We start from the raw sequence: 18,925 nt of genomic DNA on the forward strand, positions 1-18,925 counted from the left end.
CCGACAGTTGATCTTTTCTCTCCAAGTTGCTTTCCGATTCTCTTGTAGCCCATCCCAGCCTTGTGCAGATCAACAATCTTGTCCCTGATGTCCGTAGAAAGCTCTTTGGTCGTGCCCATGGTGGTGATGTTGGATGCTGGTTGTTTGGGTGTTGACAGGTGTCTTTTATACAGGTAACGAGGTGAGGCAGGTGTATTTGATGTAGATAATTGGTTGGGATTGGGGCTGTGTCTTAAAGAAAGACTAACTGGCTTGTAGGAGCCAGAATACTTGCTGTTTGTCCAGGGGGTCAAATACTTGTTTTTCCTCATCAGATGGTTATCAATTTTTATAAATTCATATGATGTGATTTTCTGGAATTTTCTTTGGGATTCTGTCTTTCACTGTTAGAATGTACATATGATTAAAATTGTAGATTGTTGCATTCTTTGTAAGTGGGCAAACCTGCAAAATCAGCAAGGGGTCAAATACTTTTTCCCCCCACTGTAACTCAATAAAGGAGAGGGGAAAAGCCAAAAAGCATAATACCACCTCTTTAGGTTTATATGGTGAACTTGATGGCAAACTGCAGTTATAGAGGAACATTATCATTCAGCTAAAGTCGTGTTGCTGTCCACCCGGTGTATACACATCATACGTAGGGCTGCAACGATTAGTCGACATAATCGACGACGTCGACTATAAAAATTTGTTGGCGTGAAATTTCATTGTCGACACATCTTTACATAGATGCTGTTTAAAGGCGAGATAGCAATCTACATATTAGGAACATTTGTGGTTGTTTATTTCTAAATGCAATGCACTACAGGAAGTGCTGGGGGCAGTATCGCTTCCACTGTCTGCTATGACTGCTTGACTGTGAGACTATTCATGAAGAAGAAGCTTTCATGCGAGAAGCGGAAAGAAACAGAGAAAGAGGCGATTAGCCAAACGTTTTTCAGTTTTTACAAGTTTTGTACGGTATTTAATCACTAAATACACTTTTGAGCAGTGTTGAGGCCAAAGTTGATGGCGAATCGAAAATGTGCTCAAACGTTTTCGGGGTTGAGAAGCTCCACAAGTGCCCGCGAGGTTAGCGGTGCCAGCCGGTCACGCCCACAGAGCCCTCTGGTCCCAGTTACTCAGACCACTGCGGCAGTGTTTCCTGTACGTTCATTTATTTGTGTTGGCCAACCACATACTGATTTTTTTTCTCTAGGCCTATTTAAAATCTTATTTGATCGCAGATCAGCACCGTAGCGCATTCACGCAGCACATCCTCTTGCTCGCCTCTGTCTCATAAACCCCGCAGCACAAATCTGTCCAACACAACGCTGGCAATATCGGAGACCCAGCTTTAAAAAAGTTATTAGTTATGAGTAATGGTTTAAAATACATCAAGGAACATCTTGCTCTTGATATAGCTTACAGAACATTCTCCACTGAGTTATAGCCTAAAACCTATAAGCACTTTTGAAAAATAAACTACAGCAGTAGTATGAAAGGGGGCTGTTGCTTTGTTCTAAATAGACATTACATTGTTAGTGTACAGTTGTGGTTATAGTACTTACTTTTTAAATTTGCTCTTATTTTATATAGTTCCAAAGCAAAAATCTTTGTTAAACAGTTAAAAGTTTTAAAGTTTGTATAAATCTATGTACTATGAGATCTTACTAGTATTTATTGCTGCTCTTACTAGTATGTATTGTCAGTTGTAGATCTGTATTTGATGCTCTGTTGATGCTTGTATGTTGTTCCTCAAATGTAAGTCGCTTTAGATAAAAGCATCTGCCAAATGAGTAAATGTAAAATCAGTGAATGAGTGAGGACCTGGTTTCCCCCTGGCGTTGATACTGCTGTTCATTCTGAAGTAAACCTCGTTCACTTAATGGTAACGTTAGCCAGTTAGGCTGTGTTAGAGATCAGAAATTCACTTGAAAGATATTTAATTAGTTAAATGGTTTGGTTAGGGTTAAGGGGTTGACAAAATAATCGTGGCTAGTCGACTAATCGAATAAATAATTAACAGATTAGTCGACTACGAAAATAGTCATTATTTGCAGCCCTAGTCATCCGCATATTCAATCTGCTTTTAGTCTCCGCCAGCTCTTGCGGGCTACGGATACATGGTGTTGTCACAGACGCGGCACGCGGTCGGCTGTTGTTCATATTGCTCTCATCAGTTGGCATCTCCACCATCTTCACAGAGGCTGGCTTTTTGCTGGAGTTGTTTCTCAGGATTTTGTTGCTTTTAAGAAAAAAATTTTTTTTTTGACTGTTTAGGATAGTCACTTTGTCCGTTCCTGCCTAAATGATTAATTGTTTAAAGTAAGCCCAGCAGCAAACAGCAGGGTGAAAACAAACATTACTCCAAATGAATGCAAATGTTGCTCTGTGTCTGCTTAATGAGTAAATAAGCAACTCTTTGCTAACACATTAACTTTATAAAAGGTGATAATATGTCAGTGTTGCGTTTACAGATTATTGCACAGCCTTAAATTGGCTAAACAATTAACTTAATGCAGCTTTAAAGTGATAGCCTAGTGTTATGGTTGTTTGTCTTGTGGACGCTCACAAGGCGCGTGTGGGTGACTCAATACCGGTGTTGGGCAAGTTCCTCAGAAATTGTAATATATTACTAGTTACTTATAGTTACGTTACTCGTTATATTACTAGTTACTTTTCAGCGTTTCCCACGGAATGACAGCGGGGGCGGGGTTATTCTAACTTTGGACTGGTTTGTGCAGCGGTGTTTGACAGAGAGAGAAAGAGGGAGCGAGCGAGGAGATGCTGCATGAATATATGCTCCTCAATCAAAAATGATTTTAAATACACCTAGTAAAAAACATTAGAAATTCAACGTGTGGCGGTCAGCGTTGATAATTATAGGCCAATTATGGGAAACACTGCTTTCACTACCACGCTTCACCCCCAAACAAAGTAGTATCCCCCCATTTTTTAACTAATATCATATCCATATCTTAACACCACCGGCTGAAATAAAAAAAATAAAGCAAGTAAATCCTGACTTTTAAACAGCGGTTTTCCTGAACATGTAGCCTGTTTATAAGAGCAATATTCAGTAGTTACAAAACGTTGCATTAACGCCACTCTCTGCCGACGAGTCCAAGTATCAGTGACAGCAGCTGCCGGAGTTTCTTTCTGTAAGTTTCACGCTGCTGTGCCGCTTCTGCAGACGCTTCAATAAATCAGATGTACAATTGTTCGCGGCTGAAAGATTTTTGCTGGTCGCACAGAGTTTAAACTAGACGACAATGTTCTTTGCATCTTAGACTGGGACAGAATAATGGCAGCAGTTTTTTCAGGGGGCGACTCCACTGGATGCAAAAAGAAGTCCGATTGCTTTGTAGTCAAAATGAGCCTACTTCTCATTTGATTTATTAACTCAGTGAACACAACAGTGAAAACAGTCTCAATCGTTAGTTTTAAGGCTTTTGCAATATAGCATGATGTTCATTTTGCAAAGTAGGGTCCCATTATGAGTAAAATAAACAATAAAGCAGGGTATGCTTTATCGTGGCTACCCTGTGAAAGACCAGCTGCTACCACAGCGACCTGTCAATCAGGAAAAGTATCCTCTACACTGTGTACATTTCACTAGCCATGAATTTGTTTTTGGGTGCGGTCAGTGTTTTCGTCTAAGACTGTTGACACTTTCACAGTGTGTTTTCAGTTCATGAATGTTAATTGCAACATTTTGGGCTCCTAATATGTCTTTTTTAGCATTCGGTTGTACTAAAATACACTATGGAATCGGCTATTAATTTTTATGGGCAAGTACTTTTTGTTTTAAGCCTGTTTTTTGCAAGCCAAAATTAGCATCCCAATTATTATCACAGTTAAAACGTGAATTACTAAGACACCTTCCCAAGCTAGCTGCACCCTCTCAACTGAATATGGTCACTTCTGGTGCCAAAATCGTTCATGTCAAAATGTCTTAAGAAAAGAAGCCTTCCTTATTTTGTTACAGAACAAACTCAGCAGACATGGCCTGGATACTTATCCCACTGAAAACACAACTAAGTCCAAAAACAAAGTGCACATCAAGCTATGATGTTCTACATCGCCAAACTGACAATATTATAACTGAACCATACACAGCCTCACAAACAAAAATAAACCCAAACTACAACACTTACGCAATCTAACATAAATGAATGGATTAAGCATACAAATAAGGCAGAAACTTCCAAGACCCTCAACTTTACAACCCTCCATTTCAGGTTATTAGTCTATTTATGTTGTGTGTTATGATACATTTAGGCTAGACGCTGAGTCAGTCAAGTAAAGGAGGCCAGGGGAGCCTTGCAAATCTCTATCTGAAAAACAGGCATACATAATCCTGATGGGCAGGTCATTATCGCTGTGTCTGCACCCAGCAGCAGAGATCTCATCAGCTCTTAAGATCCCCTTTCAACACTTTGGCCCCAACAGAAGATGCGAGAAGATGATTAGAATCCTAATATGGCTGAATTGGTTTACAGCAAAAAACTATTCCAATGGTGCAAAATACTGAATAAGGAACAAGGTCACATGCGACCAAAACCAAGATAACAGCAGCTAATCTGGAGAGTGAGACGTGAAGAAATGAACCAATAACCAGCGTATTTTACCTTATTTCCAAGTCATATGTCAGATAAAATTTAAGAACACTGCCTTCGTGGAAGGAAACATGACAATATTCATCTCCTGGAGCCTCTCCCGTTCACAACAAATTTAAAACAAGATGATAAATGCTCAAATGTGCTCCTGTTTGTTAATTCACAGAAGAAGTCACAGCGCAATTGTCTCCCTGTTATCAATGAACTGCTCAGTCATGGGGTTGAAAGTCAGGGTGTGGAAAGTGGATTCAAACGTGGCTGTTTTTCACCCCTCGAGCAAGCGTCTTGCAGGGACAGGTCAGTGGCAACAACACGAGCCACGCTCAGTGTGATCTCAGGCAGCTTGGGAACGCTCAGGAGGACACAAAGAACCTTTATGCGAGTGTGAGCACTTCCATGTACACAGTGGAAATTACATTTGGCTGTGTACAAGCCGTTACCAACAGCCTCCTTTTATCCTGTGTGAATGTTTAAAAGCAGTTTCATAAAAGAGACAAACAGCCTGCTCGGTCCATTTGAAGGAAAGATTTTTATCAAAACCCAATTGCCCTGTTCAGTTAGCAGAAGGGGGCTTGGTGCAGGAGATATAAGGAAACAGGAAATTTGAGGCAGTTTACTGGACTAAACAGTGTTTTAACGTTAACTGTGTAGTCTATAAAATGTCAGAAATACAGAAAAAAAACCCACTACTTTTCTGCCAATCAACTAATGACTAATAATTTTAGCAAAAACAGGACTATGAGTCTAGTACATGTATTTAGGCTTTAAAAGAACTAGAGGATACAGATAAATAATGTAATTCAGAGATAGCAATAGCCAATCTTTAGCTTGCTTTACATACATTATTTAAATTGTTATATACATTTAATATGCACAACAACTCAAATGTGATTGTGCTATATATGAATAATTATCCTATTCTACTTATCTTTTTAAATATATACTGAGTAATGCAGTCTAATATAACAGTGCTGCAATAAATTCACCCTTAATGAAGGTTATAGGCTAATTTCCAGAGGTCTTGATTCAACTGCGTAGTCATTTTGGAGGAAATTGAAGGCTGTTAAATTGTATTGGGTTCTAATAACAAGAGGTGTTTCTAATATTTAGTGTGATATCAGTCTCAGAATAATGCAACACAAATCAACAGCAGCCCGAACTGCAGCCTTCAAAATGACTATCACAATATTATTATTGAATGGCCTGATACAAAAACTAGTTATTTATTCATATAGTAGCGCAACCGATGATAAACTGCAGCTTGTCAGTATGCAAAACAATTCACTATTTCACTATTTTCATGCTCAGTATGGTTAACATACATCAAATCCAGTATGGAACATACATCAATAAAGGCTTTAGTATTTCTTCAATGTGAATCATGCCAGTGAGAAGAATGCTTTGAAACTGGCTTTAGAAAATTAAATAGGAAATTCTGTTCTGTTTGTAAAACCCTGGCTACAGCCCTGCTACTAGCATATTAGTTTTGTTTCTTTATAAATTAGGCAAAGTTGTGAAAAAACAGACTTGGTGACAGAGACAGCAGTGAGTCCAGTACGGTGTGACAGAGGGGTCGAGGAGGTGAAGCTGTGAAACCAGTGACCCATTTTGTCTCCCTGGTGGCAGGACAGCCTTTGTGGTGACAAGCGAATGAACACATGCTAACAACCGGATAATAATGATTGCTATGACTGTAGGGGGCAAAACAGCTGAATTAAAGTTTGATTGCAACCGAAACATAAAAGCAAGGAAGCATGATGCAGTAAGCTGTAAAACATTTTTTGCTGAGCTGCATGATGAGGCACCAAATAAGCAAATAAAACCACACAGGCCCTGGCGATAATCTGTTATACTGACATGCACAGTGAGAGCAGGACAGAGCCCGGACAGGCTGAGGTCTGAGGCTGAAAAGCAGCAGAGCTGCTGCTGTATGTGGACTGACCACTGGCTGCTGCTTGTCGTAAACAACTTGCAGAGAACAATGGGCAGGGTTGGGTTTACTTTATCCGATTAAAAAAAATATGCAGGTATCTTTTTGCAAACCGAGAACCTCTTCAGACCACACAGGAAACTCACATAAAACCACAATGACATGTTTAAAGTATCAACGTCTACTAAATCCATCACCGGGTCTTTCCAAAAAACAAGTCAGTCCCACCGCCGAGAGCTAACGTTAGCAGGGAGCAGCGACTCGCACTCGGTCGGGGATTCATCTTGCCTGTCAGCCGAGTTCAATCGGCGGAGAAGAAGGCGGAACAGCCACAGTTTACTAAAACAAGTCGTATGCGTTGAGATTCGCTGTAAGAAAAATACATAAGATATAAAAAATCGGAGCTGTTTACCTGTTAGAGTAGCTGCACTCCACAGGGCGCCGCCATCTTGAACACCTCACAGCCCATCCCACCGCAGTCAGCCTCCGCTATCGGGTTGCATGCAAACTAATCCCACAAGTTAGCGCCCCGCAAGTCGGAACCGCAACTTTCACAAACCATTCACACAAACCACATTTAAAATACTTTTACGTAATCACATCACATAAATCAAAATTAGTATTTTGATCTGTATCCCGACAAATTATTCGCTCTATTGCTAAGCTAAGATTGTTTATCACATCGCCCCATTGGTGGAAGGACGAAGTGTGTGTAATGCGGTTTCGCGTGACCCACTGTGAACAGCGCACGCGCAAATTAGATTTTGGTAATGGGGGTGTGTATATGGAGGCTCATTTCCACCAGAAAAAAAGTAAACGGCTGAAAAGTTAGGAATTATGTTATGAGTTAGGAAATTTGAAATGAATGGTAGGGTAAAACAATGAGATATTAAATAAACATAGATATATCAAAATGTTCACTTTTAAAGTCAAAATGATTGGAAACTAATTCAACTACTTCTTTTCATTTAATTTTTTTTATTATTTTAAATCCATTTTAACTTAGATACCCTCATAATTTTAAGTGAACAAATTGCAAAAAGTAAAAATTTGGACGTAAATAATATATGTTGACCTAAAAATTAGTAATTATGACTCAGTTTAAATTCACATAAAAAGTCAAAATTGCAACTATCTCAGAATCATGACTTAGCCTACGGTGAATAGTTTTATTTATTTTTGCCATTCCTAACATGGCGTACATTTTTTTTTGTTCCTGGCCGAAAAGCACTTCCGTACACTCACTTATAAATGTTAAAGCAGATGTGTTTGTTTTGATTTGTAATGGTGTTGTGTCATTGACAAAATACCTGTGGTCTCTTTCAAGAAAAATTATTATGATTAAGCTGCTGTCCTGACAATATGTAATTGAGCAGGGATAATTAGTTTTGGCTTAATCAGTTACATTTTGTTTTTGTTGATCTGCTAATGGATGAAAATTCAACATAAATCAGTAGCACTTTACATCACAGCTCGGTAATAACATGGTAATAGTGGAGTAATAGTTTGATAATAAAGAGGTAATAATTAGGTAATACCGTGTTACCAAAGTAATAACCAGATAATAGCTTTGTATTAACAATGGGAATGTCTGTGTAATATAAGACAAAAAATTATGTAATGGTGACAAGGGGGCAAAAGCAAGGATAATAATAGAGAAACACAGAACAGCAACGAGGCAAAACTATTTAGTAATATTTTGGAAACAATATGGTAACCTAACAATCAAATGATTAAATAGCTTGGTGTTTTTACAGTATTATGGGCTACTATCAGCATAAAACCATATTATATTATATTTGATATATTATTACATATTGTACTATAAATTATTTCCATATTATAATGCTGAAATGCATGCTTTTTGTTTCAACAATGTACAAATAAGATTTAATGCTGTAACTTGTTACCTGGAAACACCTGCGATAGTTACAGTGTAATAACCGTGAATCAGTGCGGAAAAATGCTAAACTACCCGTTTCTTTATAATTTCATGGTAATACTCTCTATTGTGGCGTAAATCCGTTTTACAAAATGCGCGTCTATTTCCTTCCTGTCAACTCTACAGTAACATTACCTTCATCTCCAAATTCTAACCATTGTTAATACAAAGCTATTACCTGGTTATTACTTTGGTAAATACATTGAATGACTTAATTATGACCTCTTTAATATCAAGCTATTAACCCACTATTACAACGTTATTATGAAGCTGTAATGTAAAGTGCTACCCAGAAAGGTTTACTTACAAAGTTAACATCATGTGAGCGAAAAGGAAAATTAGAGTTCCAAAAGTAGTGTAAACTGTACACTGAGGTCACTTGAGTGCTGTCGTACAGTTAAAAATAAACCATATAGTTGTATAGATATATTAGATTAGATTAGATTCAACTTAATTGTCATTGCACACATGCCAGTCCAATGAAATGCAGTTTAGAGTGTGATGCATGTTTAACGGGGACTATAGGGGACTTTCTTTTTTGTATCCCGTATCTGTATAAATCAGTAAATTAGTTTATTCTAAACCCACTGTAAATAGCACACACTACAGGGTGGGTTGTCTTTTACAGCAACTCTTGCCACAGAAAAATAGGTATAACAAAAGCAAATAGAATCACAAACAGTACAGAATAATACATGCAGGGTTACAACTCAACAATGTCAACTCCATTTCAGCACGCTTTGGTCAGTGTGTGTGTGTGTGTTTATACATCCTTGTTTCAGGCTGGCAGCTTCCTTCTATGGCTCCATAACAAGACTCTTCATTGGTTCATAATAACATAAGTAATCATGATTAAGCTATTAAGATAATATCAAAAGCCAATATTTCAAGGTGTGATGCATGCAGTGGGTAGGCTAAGTCAAATAGAATTCAGATTAGGGCTTTTCTTAATCAGTTTGATGGAATTGAGAATTAGGCTATAGCCTGTTAAGAAAATAGTCACTTAAACTTTTATTGATTTAAAACTGTATCAGAACTCTTTTAATGAATGAATTCAGTTTTTGTTTATAGTAGTCTACACAGTCATTGCTGTTTATTTCTTCATGCAGAAATATGCATCTGAAAAGTATTGTTTTTTAAATATATAGGCCTACACATTGGCTGATGGGCTAGGCCTGTATGAATCTTTTATCAATGTCCTAGAAAATTTTGAAGCCCTCAAGTGTAGGCTAAATATTTAAGAAACACTCTGTCCACAAGATGTCGCACTTTTACTTCTTCTCTCGTATAAATCCTCTTCTCCTCCTCAAACAGCTGCGGGACGTCATTTTCTGAAATCTATTTCCCCAAAATGTAGGCTATTTAACTGACCAATTTTGTCATGTCGCGGGCTATCTTGTCATTCTGCCTACACGTATGACACTAAAGCATCCTGAAATCTCTCTTCATGCCTGAAAACCGATATGCTTTAATAAATACAGAGAGAGTCAACAGTGTTTATCTCCCAGACTGGTTTGGTGTGTGTTTTGGTGTGTGATGTGGAGGTGCAAGCCTACAGTCTCATGATCTTTTAGCCAGTTAAATCTTGCACACAACACACTCATACACACAGCATTACTTCATTAAATCCTGTAAATCAATCATTGTGAGGTAGAAATAGGCTAAATGCTCAGTTTTTTAAAGTAAAATTAGCCTATATAACGCTTCTGTGCTTTTTACGTTTGTTTTTATTTAAATGTGTGCTTGTTTTTAATTTATATTTCTTTCTAAGATCAGCGCAAATTTGGGGTTGAATTCAACTTAATTATTCTTTGATTCAGGCACCGAAATACTCCGCTTGAAAAGTAGCCTATATTTCTAAACTAAAATGTTAGTCTTCAACCCTATCTTTTTTTGCTTCTCTCGAAGCACTGGGAATTTTTGAGCCTGTAACTGTTCCAGGAACAGCAAAGGCCCTGTGTTTTTCTACGCAAATGTCTACCTGCAGGTTGGCCTTTCATTGGTTGAAACCACAGTCAGATTCCGCTGCGGAATTATCTGATTGAAAATCAGGGAGGGGAGAAAAATAAAGAGCAACAAGTGTGATGGTTTTACACTGCTTTGCTTTTCTGACATTTAGGAAAGGATTTTGCGACGCATTTTCCTCCGCTGAGCCGCTTCACATCCAAAGAACGAGGAAATTAGGCTTTTATTATTACTGCACGTTTGATTCCGACGGGAACCTGTCCAGCTAACGGTGAGTGGGCCTCCATGCTGACTGCACAGCGAGAGTGAAACTTTTGCCGACTTTTATGACTTTTTCCCACAAATAATAGAATAATGCAAACTGTGAAAATATCTAGCCTAAAATGGTCTAAGTAAACTATATAGCCTATGTCGGCCAATTTGTAGTCTACTCAATTAACGCATGAGTTCAATATGTGGATAGCCTACTTTTTAAACAAGTTAAATTATAACAGAGTAACCCCACTACAATTGAAGACGGAAAGGATGTTGGCTAAATTAAATAGCCTATAAAAGTAGAGACTTACTTAAGAGACTTAATCGCTTGTGTTGACACTTTTATAATTTGTTTGTTTTTACGAAAATTGACTTCATCGGTATTTTTTTCAAACCCATATTCCAAAATACATTTAAAGCGTTTTTTATGTTGCTAACAAAATTTTGTTGGGTGCAGGATCAACATGCCACGGTCATTTCTGGTGAAAAAGAAAAGGTTCACGTCTAGTAATGTCCATCGGTCTTATGAGGACGAGCCGAAGGCCCCCATATGCTCAGGTAAGACACTAAAAAAAAGATTAAAAATCTCAATATCTGAGGGGAGCAACGGTTAGGACAATTAAATTGCCACTGTCTACTGTTACTGCCGATGTCGTTTTTTTTAAAGCAGCTGCTGTTTTTTAAACAATTGCGTGACTTTCTATATTTTAGGCAGATTTTAAAAAGGATATGCATTAATCATCAGTCTCCAGCATTTCAAATAGCCTGCTGAATAGAATAAATCCTATTTAAACAAGATCTCCTCCAAGAGGAACTGTATGGTTTTGTTATTATAGCAAGCTGTATTTACCTTCTGTCTAATCACACAGAGCAATGAATCTTGCTCATATGAATCACACTTTTATTTGTTGTGGATCTGTAGAAGTCCCACCAGAAGTTCAGAGCACAGACTCTTCAGACAGGCCTCAGTCGGAGGGACAGTCTTCCCCCTCGGACCGCCGCTTGTTGAAAAAGGAAGAAGCAGAGCTTGAATGTCCCATACCCGTTTACCCAGAGCCAACCAGACCCCCTGTCGCTCCCACTCAGCCATACTACCTAAATGGTGACCTGCCAGTGCATTTATCTCCATCTTTTTCCTGCTACGTCTTCACTTTAACTTTTGAGATATGAACATGATTCATTTTGTGTGTGTGTGTGTGTGTGTGTACACCCTCAGAGCCTCACATGGCAGAATACCCTCCTTACTACAAGCCGACGTACGCCTGGGAGTCGGTGCCTTCCTCCTACGAGATCCGTCCAATGAGTTTCAGCCCCACAGTGCTGCACCACGCCAGCAATCTGTACGGCACCCACATCAGCCGCAGTCCACAGCCTCAGCAGCCTCTGGACTGCAGCACGCACTACTCCCCCACCTCCAGCACCTACCACTGTATCACCTGTGATAAGGTATGTTCACAGCACATACTGTAGCCTACCATCAGAAAGGTTAAAGTAACTGTAAATTCAGTCTGCGGGATTTTTAGATTTTTGTGCTTCTCATCAAGCCCCTCCGTCAGGGCAAAATTAAAATGTAAATTTGTATTTCAAAGTGATTTCACTGTATCTGTTAGTAGCTATAAATCCAGTTCTATTTGTCAGCCGTCTCGATTACAATGGACTAACTCTGCTTTAGGTGTTCTCGACGCCCCATGGACTGGAGGTTCACGTCAGGAGGTCGCACAGTGGAACGAGACCGTTTGGCTGCAACATCTGCAGAAAAACCTTCGGCCACGCCGTCAGTCTGGAGCAGCACATGAACGTTCACTCTCAGGTATATCAGTGACTTTTAATGCCCTACAACATAAAACATTATAACCTACTTATTAAATATACAATTTAATAGGGCACTCCAGCGATTTAGCATTCTGCTTTCATCAAGTTTGGGGAATTAAGAGCGATAGATACAAAAAAAAGGTAAAAAGGAGCAGAGGCAGAGATGTTCAGACTTTTAGTCCCTAGTCTGGGTCAAGTTCCCTCACTTCCCATGAAGCATTGTTTTTGTTAGGCTCCATACCTGGTAAATGGCCACATCTTTCAATCGTGACACCTCCGGTTTGTAACACAGGCTCTATGTTAAAATGTCTTCTCCATGCCCCAGCTGATATTGACTCAGGTGACCTCACAATGACATCTTCAGCGTTACTTTCTGTCTACAGAGATAATTACAGCACATCGTGCTTCTGTTTTCACAGTCTGAGCAGTACTGCTCACAATGAGTAAACCGATCTTCCTGTGTAAAATTGATGAATTGCCTCTTTTAAAAAAATAACAGTTTCCACGCTGCATTAAAATTAGCAGTTGCGAAACCTAGTTCTGAGTTAAGTTTAAAGTTTGTTTTTTCATTCATTCGTTTCCTCATTTAACATGGGAGGATACATTTGATAGGGCTCAGACATTAAGTGCTATCAACAATAATTTAGTCATATGAAAAATTTTTTATGGATTATCAAGTTATATCAAGTTAATTAAAAGATCAGGTGATCTCACAAAATCCCAGAATTAGATTTTCTAGTACATAACAAATAAAAATAAAAATAAATTAATCTCACCATAAGGTGCCTTTAGTAAAGCTTTTGATCATGTCACAGGACAATGAGTTTGTAAGTTGACATGGCATTGTAGATGTAGAAATTTCAACTTCTCGTTCACATTGGCCACAAAGCTGAGCTTCAAACTCTAACAAAAATAAAAATGGAAATTTCAACAACTCCAACTCCATCTCCTGATGAAGATCATGTGATATGATCAAAAGCACCAGAACAGTTACTAAATGGACCTTGCGGTGAGATTATTTTGTCATCTTGTCTGGCACCCTGCTTTTGTTGACAATTGCGTAACACTGTTTGTACTTCTGTCTCGGATTAGGAAAAAAGCTTTGAGTGCAAGATGTGTGGCAAATCATTCAAGCGCTCCTCCACTCTCTCCACGCACCTGCTCATCCACTCGGACACGAGGCCTTACCCCTGCCAGTACTGCGGCAAGAGATTCCACCAGAAGTCTGATATGAAGAAACACACTTACATTCACACCGGTAAGTCACAGTATATTGTTTTACAGCTGGTCATATTTTTTATTGTACTAAATAAAGACAAATGTAACTGTCTAAGGCTCCTCTTGCTAATCATTTGCTTTCCAGGTGCAGCAGGCAGGAATTGTTTCTAGGAGTAATATAACTACTGATAAATCAGAAAAAGAAACTTAAACAAATGTCCTGTGGATTTGCATATCTGGTGTTCCTGCTTCACGCAGAGCTCTGTAAAAGGAACAACTCTATGCTGTTGAAGTTTGCTGCCAATAAATGTTTAACAAATCTGAACAATGGCATGATTCTTCACCCATAGATACGAATGCAAACTTAATCTTAGAACTTTTTTTGGTATAAATGACAACCCTGAAACTCCATAAGCCGTTGAAGGAGAAACTGGAATTCTTTACGCAAATTGTTTGAAAATCATCCAAGATTTGATTGTGTTGATTTCTCACTGTTGCGTTAAAATTTTTAGGTGAAAAGCCCCACAAATGCCAAGTGTGTGGTAAAGCGTTCAGCCAAAGCTCCAACCTGATCACCCACAGCAGGAAGCACACAGGCTTCAAACCGTTTGGATGCGACATTTGTTCCAAAGGCTTCCAACGTAAGGTGGATCTGCGCAGGCACCACGAGAGCCAGCATGGTGTGAAGTGAAGACGAGCGCGAGAGCCTGATCTTAACAGCAGCAAGTTTTTGTACATGTACAATACATTTCTGTTAAAACAATAAGCTGATATTGATGTGATGACTATGATGTGTGTAAGGAAGAATGATTGAATAAGGAAGCTGTGAAATCAAGTTCTAATCAAAGGCGATTTAACTTCAGAAAAATGTTACCTGTATTAAGAAGAACTTGAGTAGCTGATTAAATTGTATTAGTTAATATATTGGAAGTAATCTTTTAAAGATGTGTTTGCATGTAGATGAATGGGGAATTGTGCTGATGTCATTTACATTCAAAATGTGCTTTTGGCTTTTGATAACAAAAACATCAAGAGTCTTATAATTTATTTAAAATATGCTTGAGCAATGTACTGTCCGTTGACTGGGGTCTGTGTGTGAGATTATAAACGCTTTCAAATGAAATAAAGGGTGAACCGAGTAAGTCTTTGGCCGTTCTGTTAGAACAAAGCAAAGTGACAATTCTTTGTGCCTCAAAGGGAAAATACATGCACATTGTTTGTCTAAGACGACATGATGAGCACTGTAAACACACTTTTTAGGCTCTTTCTGTGTGTTTTTCTGAGTAACTTTCCTGTCGGAGCAGGATGTAATAACTATATGGCTGTGACCTCAGGTGAAAATCTTGTGCAGGGACCAGAGATAATGTGTAATGGAGTAATCCTGTATTCAAATAACACACCTGGAACACCATGCAAATCTAATGCTGGAGAGATATTTATTCCTGCGAGTCGACTAGAAAGCAAATGAAGGAAAGTTAGCCGACGTTAAGTGAGATATTTCCTTCTGTTTGATGCTCAGCAGCTTCCTTGTTATTACATGAGATGCAAATCCAGCTCGATAATCTCAGTGAAAAATCACAATTGAACAAACTAGACTACGGTGAATTTTGGCCACACACCCTTGCATACATCCAGTGTGGCTGCTTGGCCTTTACAGTCCATTGAGTCTAATGGGATCCAGGGTTAATCCCACAGCCTCTTATTAATTAAGGGAATGATTACTTAGTCAACTGTCACCACACCCAGCCAGCCTGTTGGATTTACTTCAACAAACAAGCGGTGGCTCTAACGAAGACTCACCACCTTCCTCAAACACCAAACCTGTTAGGACATTAAGCTGCTCGAGGCAAATCAGATCATCACATGGGCCTTTTTAAATCTGACAAGAACTGGCTGAAGTGTAGTCAGAATTTTTAAAACATTGAAAAATAATAATAATAATAAAAAAAAAACATTGTTTAAATTAACGTTAGACCAACTTTTCATGTAACATTTTGAAGACAACACATTTTTTCAGCTAAATGGATCCATAGTGGGATCAAATCCTCGATCATCAAGATAATATAGAAATGCAAAGGTCATTCCTCCACCAAAAGTGTATTCACCTATGTTGTGTCATGGGGAGTCACTGATGCAGAAATCACTGTCTGTACAGGGAAGAGAGGAGACGAGAGGGCTTACTGTCTGGCAAACAAATCTGAGGTCTGTATGCAAAATGTGTGTATATTACCAGGGCAACAGGGTCCGTTGTGATCCTCCACAACAGTTAGACCTGCCACAGCAGACTCTGCATCCTGGTGTGAGGTGACAGTGCAAATCAAAATCCTGCACACGGGAATCAACAGAAAAGACAGACAGGATCATCTTGGGTGGAACTAAACAAACAGGACATGGGTCCTGAAAGGGGAGGGGCGGTAGCCTGGGGGAAAACAGGAGAAAATGAAGGAAGTATGCAGGTCCACATGCACCTGAAACGTTCCTTCACTGGTGCACAGGTGCATGGGTGGGAAGAGCTAAATGGGGAACAGACTTTTCAACACAGATGCAGAAAAAGTAGCAGATAATGACTATGCTGAAGGTGTTTATGTGGTTATACTGCCCATGCTCATTTGCATATGTGTGTTGCTTGGGGTGTTGTGGTGTCCTTAAACTTGCAAATGTACTTGATTTTCTTTGTAACTGTTTGGCGCTCACCGAGCCTTGCCTGGAAAGTTTTTCCGAAGCTGCGTGAAAAGATACACTGAGTCAACAACAGCAAAATATTTGAATATGTTTTTTAAAAAAAACTTTGTCTGCAGTATGATAAATATCCATAACGTGTCTGCAAGTTACTGCCTGAACAGTGGAGTGACAGCAAATCCTGATACCAGAAACAGAAACCAAATCTGTTCCATCCAGCAAAGTACAACCAACGAAAAAAGGGTCAAACCAGCAGTGTCTCAACACACAACCAAATGCAGCTCTGTATCTCTGCAAAACACACACACGCACACACACATACCTGGTGAATACATGGAGCACAGAGCTGAAATTTGTCTTGCAAATTGGTTCTATGCAAATAAACCTGGGCCAGTACTGTGGAAACGCTATAGGATGGAAGGACGGCTGAACACGCCTGAGGCACCATAGAAGGCAGAGCGGGAGATCCCCGAGGAGGGCCACTCTCTCCCTGTGAGATCAAAGAAATGTCACAGGAGTCTGAGTCATTATTGACTGTTACGTGATATTTGTCAGTAAATAGACCTTTTATCACAACTTGAATCTCCAACTGACTCTTGTCCTGGTGAGAAATGTTCCACTAAAAAATCACTTACATAGTTGTATAATAACCCAGATTGCAAATAAGCAAATTAGTAGGCTGACAAATCTGTATTAGAGGTGTAACTATAAAAAATTTATAAAAACAGGATCGGACTAACCAGAGCTGCTGTTTATGGTACTTTAACAAAATATTCATGTGCAAAAAAGACTGTGTTTCACAAATTATTTGTTTTGTAATTTTATGTGTACTGTAACTAAAAATATTAAACATAAAAAAAAAAAAGAAAAACAAACCAACTATGGCATTTGAAAGTATTACCTGAGTGACCTGGAGCATCTGTTAATCAAAAGAAAGATGCTTGAAAATTTTAGTTATTAAGTGAATGGAAAACGTGAATTTAATAATAAATAAAAGCACCAAAAGAATTGTGTTGTCCTTGTAAAGTCAGTGTTGAATGACATAAAGCTGCTCCATCATTTTGTTTTTAAAACGGAATAATCCAAATAGAATAATGAACTTCCTCTGTATTTCCTCTGTATGACTGGACGCAGGAAGATACTGTGTGATCACATCCGCTGCTGTCACACAGTGTAGGGGCAGTGTGATACAATTTGATTGCCAGTGACACGGTGCTGTGTCCTGCCCTCCCATAGATAAGTGCCGTGTTGACGTGTACGAAAAAGGCCACGCCTGCAAAGTGTCATACAAGAGTGATGAGAGAGTGACCAACATTTCCTGTGGTTACATTTTCTGGGATTTAATTATCTATTTCAGTAGGCAACACAACGTGGTGCCTTCAAATTACATCCAGCCTGTTATCATTGTATGAAGAGCCCCTACACACCAATGCAGGATAGAGAGAAAAACAACTTGCCAACTTAGAAGATGCTCATGAAAATGTCTTGACATGGTTACAAGTGGGAGTCCTCAGACATAATTTAAAGTTTAGTTTAGTTTCTAAACTGTGATGTTTCATGACCTCTAAACACTTTGTCAACTTTCCCTCAAGCACTGGCGGTCAGTAAAAGGTGACATTTATTCCTCACAAAACGCATTTTATTTTGTTGCAAAATAATAAGTTATCGGCATGCCTGTCTGGCACGCCAATAATATATGTCAGTAGTGGTAAGTGCTGATACTGGTTGGGGCGTCCTTGGTACCCAGCAGACTTGGATGTAAGCCATGTGGAGATTGGTATCCCAGGAACCACATGCCATCCAAAAAATGCCACAGAAATGGACTTTTTCACAAGAGAGACTTGATATATATATATATACACATGTATATATATATATACAGTGGGTACGGAAAGTATTCAGACCCCTTTAAATTTTTCACTCTTTGTTTCATTGCAGCCATTTTCCAAAAATCAAAAAAGTTCATTTTATTTCTCAGTAAAGTACACTCAGCACCCCATCTTGACAGAAAAAAACAGAAATGTAGAAATTTTTGCAAATTTATTAAAAAAGAAAAACTGAAATATCACATGGTCATAAGTATTCAGACCCTTTGCCGTGACACTCATATTTAACTCAGGTGCTGTCTATTTCTTCTGATCATCCTTGAGATGGTTCTACACCTTCATTTGAGTCCAGCTGTGTTTGATTATACTGATTGGACTTGATTAGGAAAGCCACACACCTGTCTATATAAGACCTTACAGCTCACAGTGCATGTCAGAGCAAATGAGAATCATGAGGTCACAGGAACTGTCTGAAGAGCTCAGAGACAGAATTGTGGCAAGGCACAGATCTGGCCAAGGTTACAAAGAAATTTCTGCTGCACTTAAGGTTTCTAAGAGCACAGTGGCCTCCATAATCCTCAAATGGAAGACGTTTGGGACGACCAGAACCCTTCCTAGAGCTGGCCGTCCGGCCAAACTGAGCTATCGGGGGAGAAGAGCCTTGGTGAGAGAGGTAAAGAAGAACCCAAAGGTCACT

General features: G+C 39.0%; 1 protein-coding gene across 2 annotated transcripts; it reads left to right on the forward strand.

The window, feature by feature from the left end:
• The first annotated feature begins 10,245 nt into the window (after positions 1-10,245).
• gfi1b (growth factor independent 1B transcription repressor) lies at positions 10,246-14,865 on the forward strand. Of its 2 annotated transcripts, XM_046067072.1 has the most exons (8): positions 10,246-10,460; positions 10,593-10,709; positions 11,151-11,251; positions 11,616-11,795; positions 11,910-12,139; positions 12,366-12,503; positions 13,598-13,763; positions 14,236-14,865. In XM_046067072.1, exons 3-8 carry the CDS (start codon positions 11,158-11,160, stop codon positions 14,412-14,414), a joined length of 987 nt encoding a protein of 328 aa, XP_045923028.1. In that variant the 5' UTR covers positions 10,246-10,460; positions 10,593-10,709; positions 11,151-11,157; the 3' UTR covers positions 14,415-14,865. The 2 variants fall into 2 exon arrangements, with proteins under 2 accessions (XP_045923028.1, XP_045923029.1); XM_046067073.1 differs by lacking the exon at positions 10,246-10,460 and having other exon boundaries at positions 10,471-10,709.
• Positions 14,866-18,925: the final 4,060 nt, after the last annotated feature.

Source organism: Micropterus dolomieu, linkage group LG13, assembly GCF_021292245.1.
Source record: "Micropterus dolomieu isolate WLL.071019.BEF.003 ecotype Adirondacks linkage group LG13, ASM2129224v1, whole genome shotgun sequence".
NCBI lineage: Eukaryota > Metazoa > Chordata > Actinopteri > Centrarchiformes > Centrarchidae > Micropterus > Micropterus dolomieu.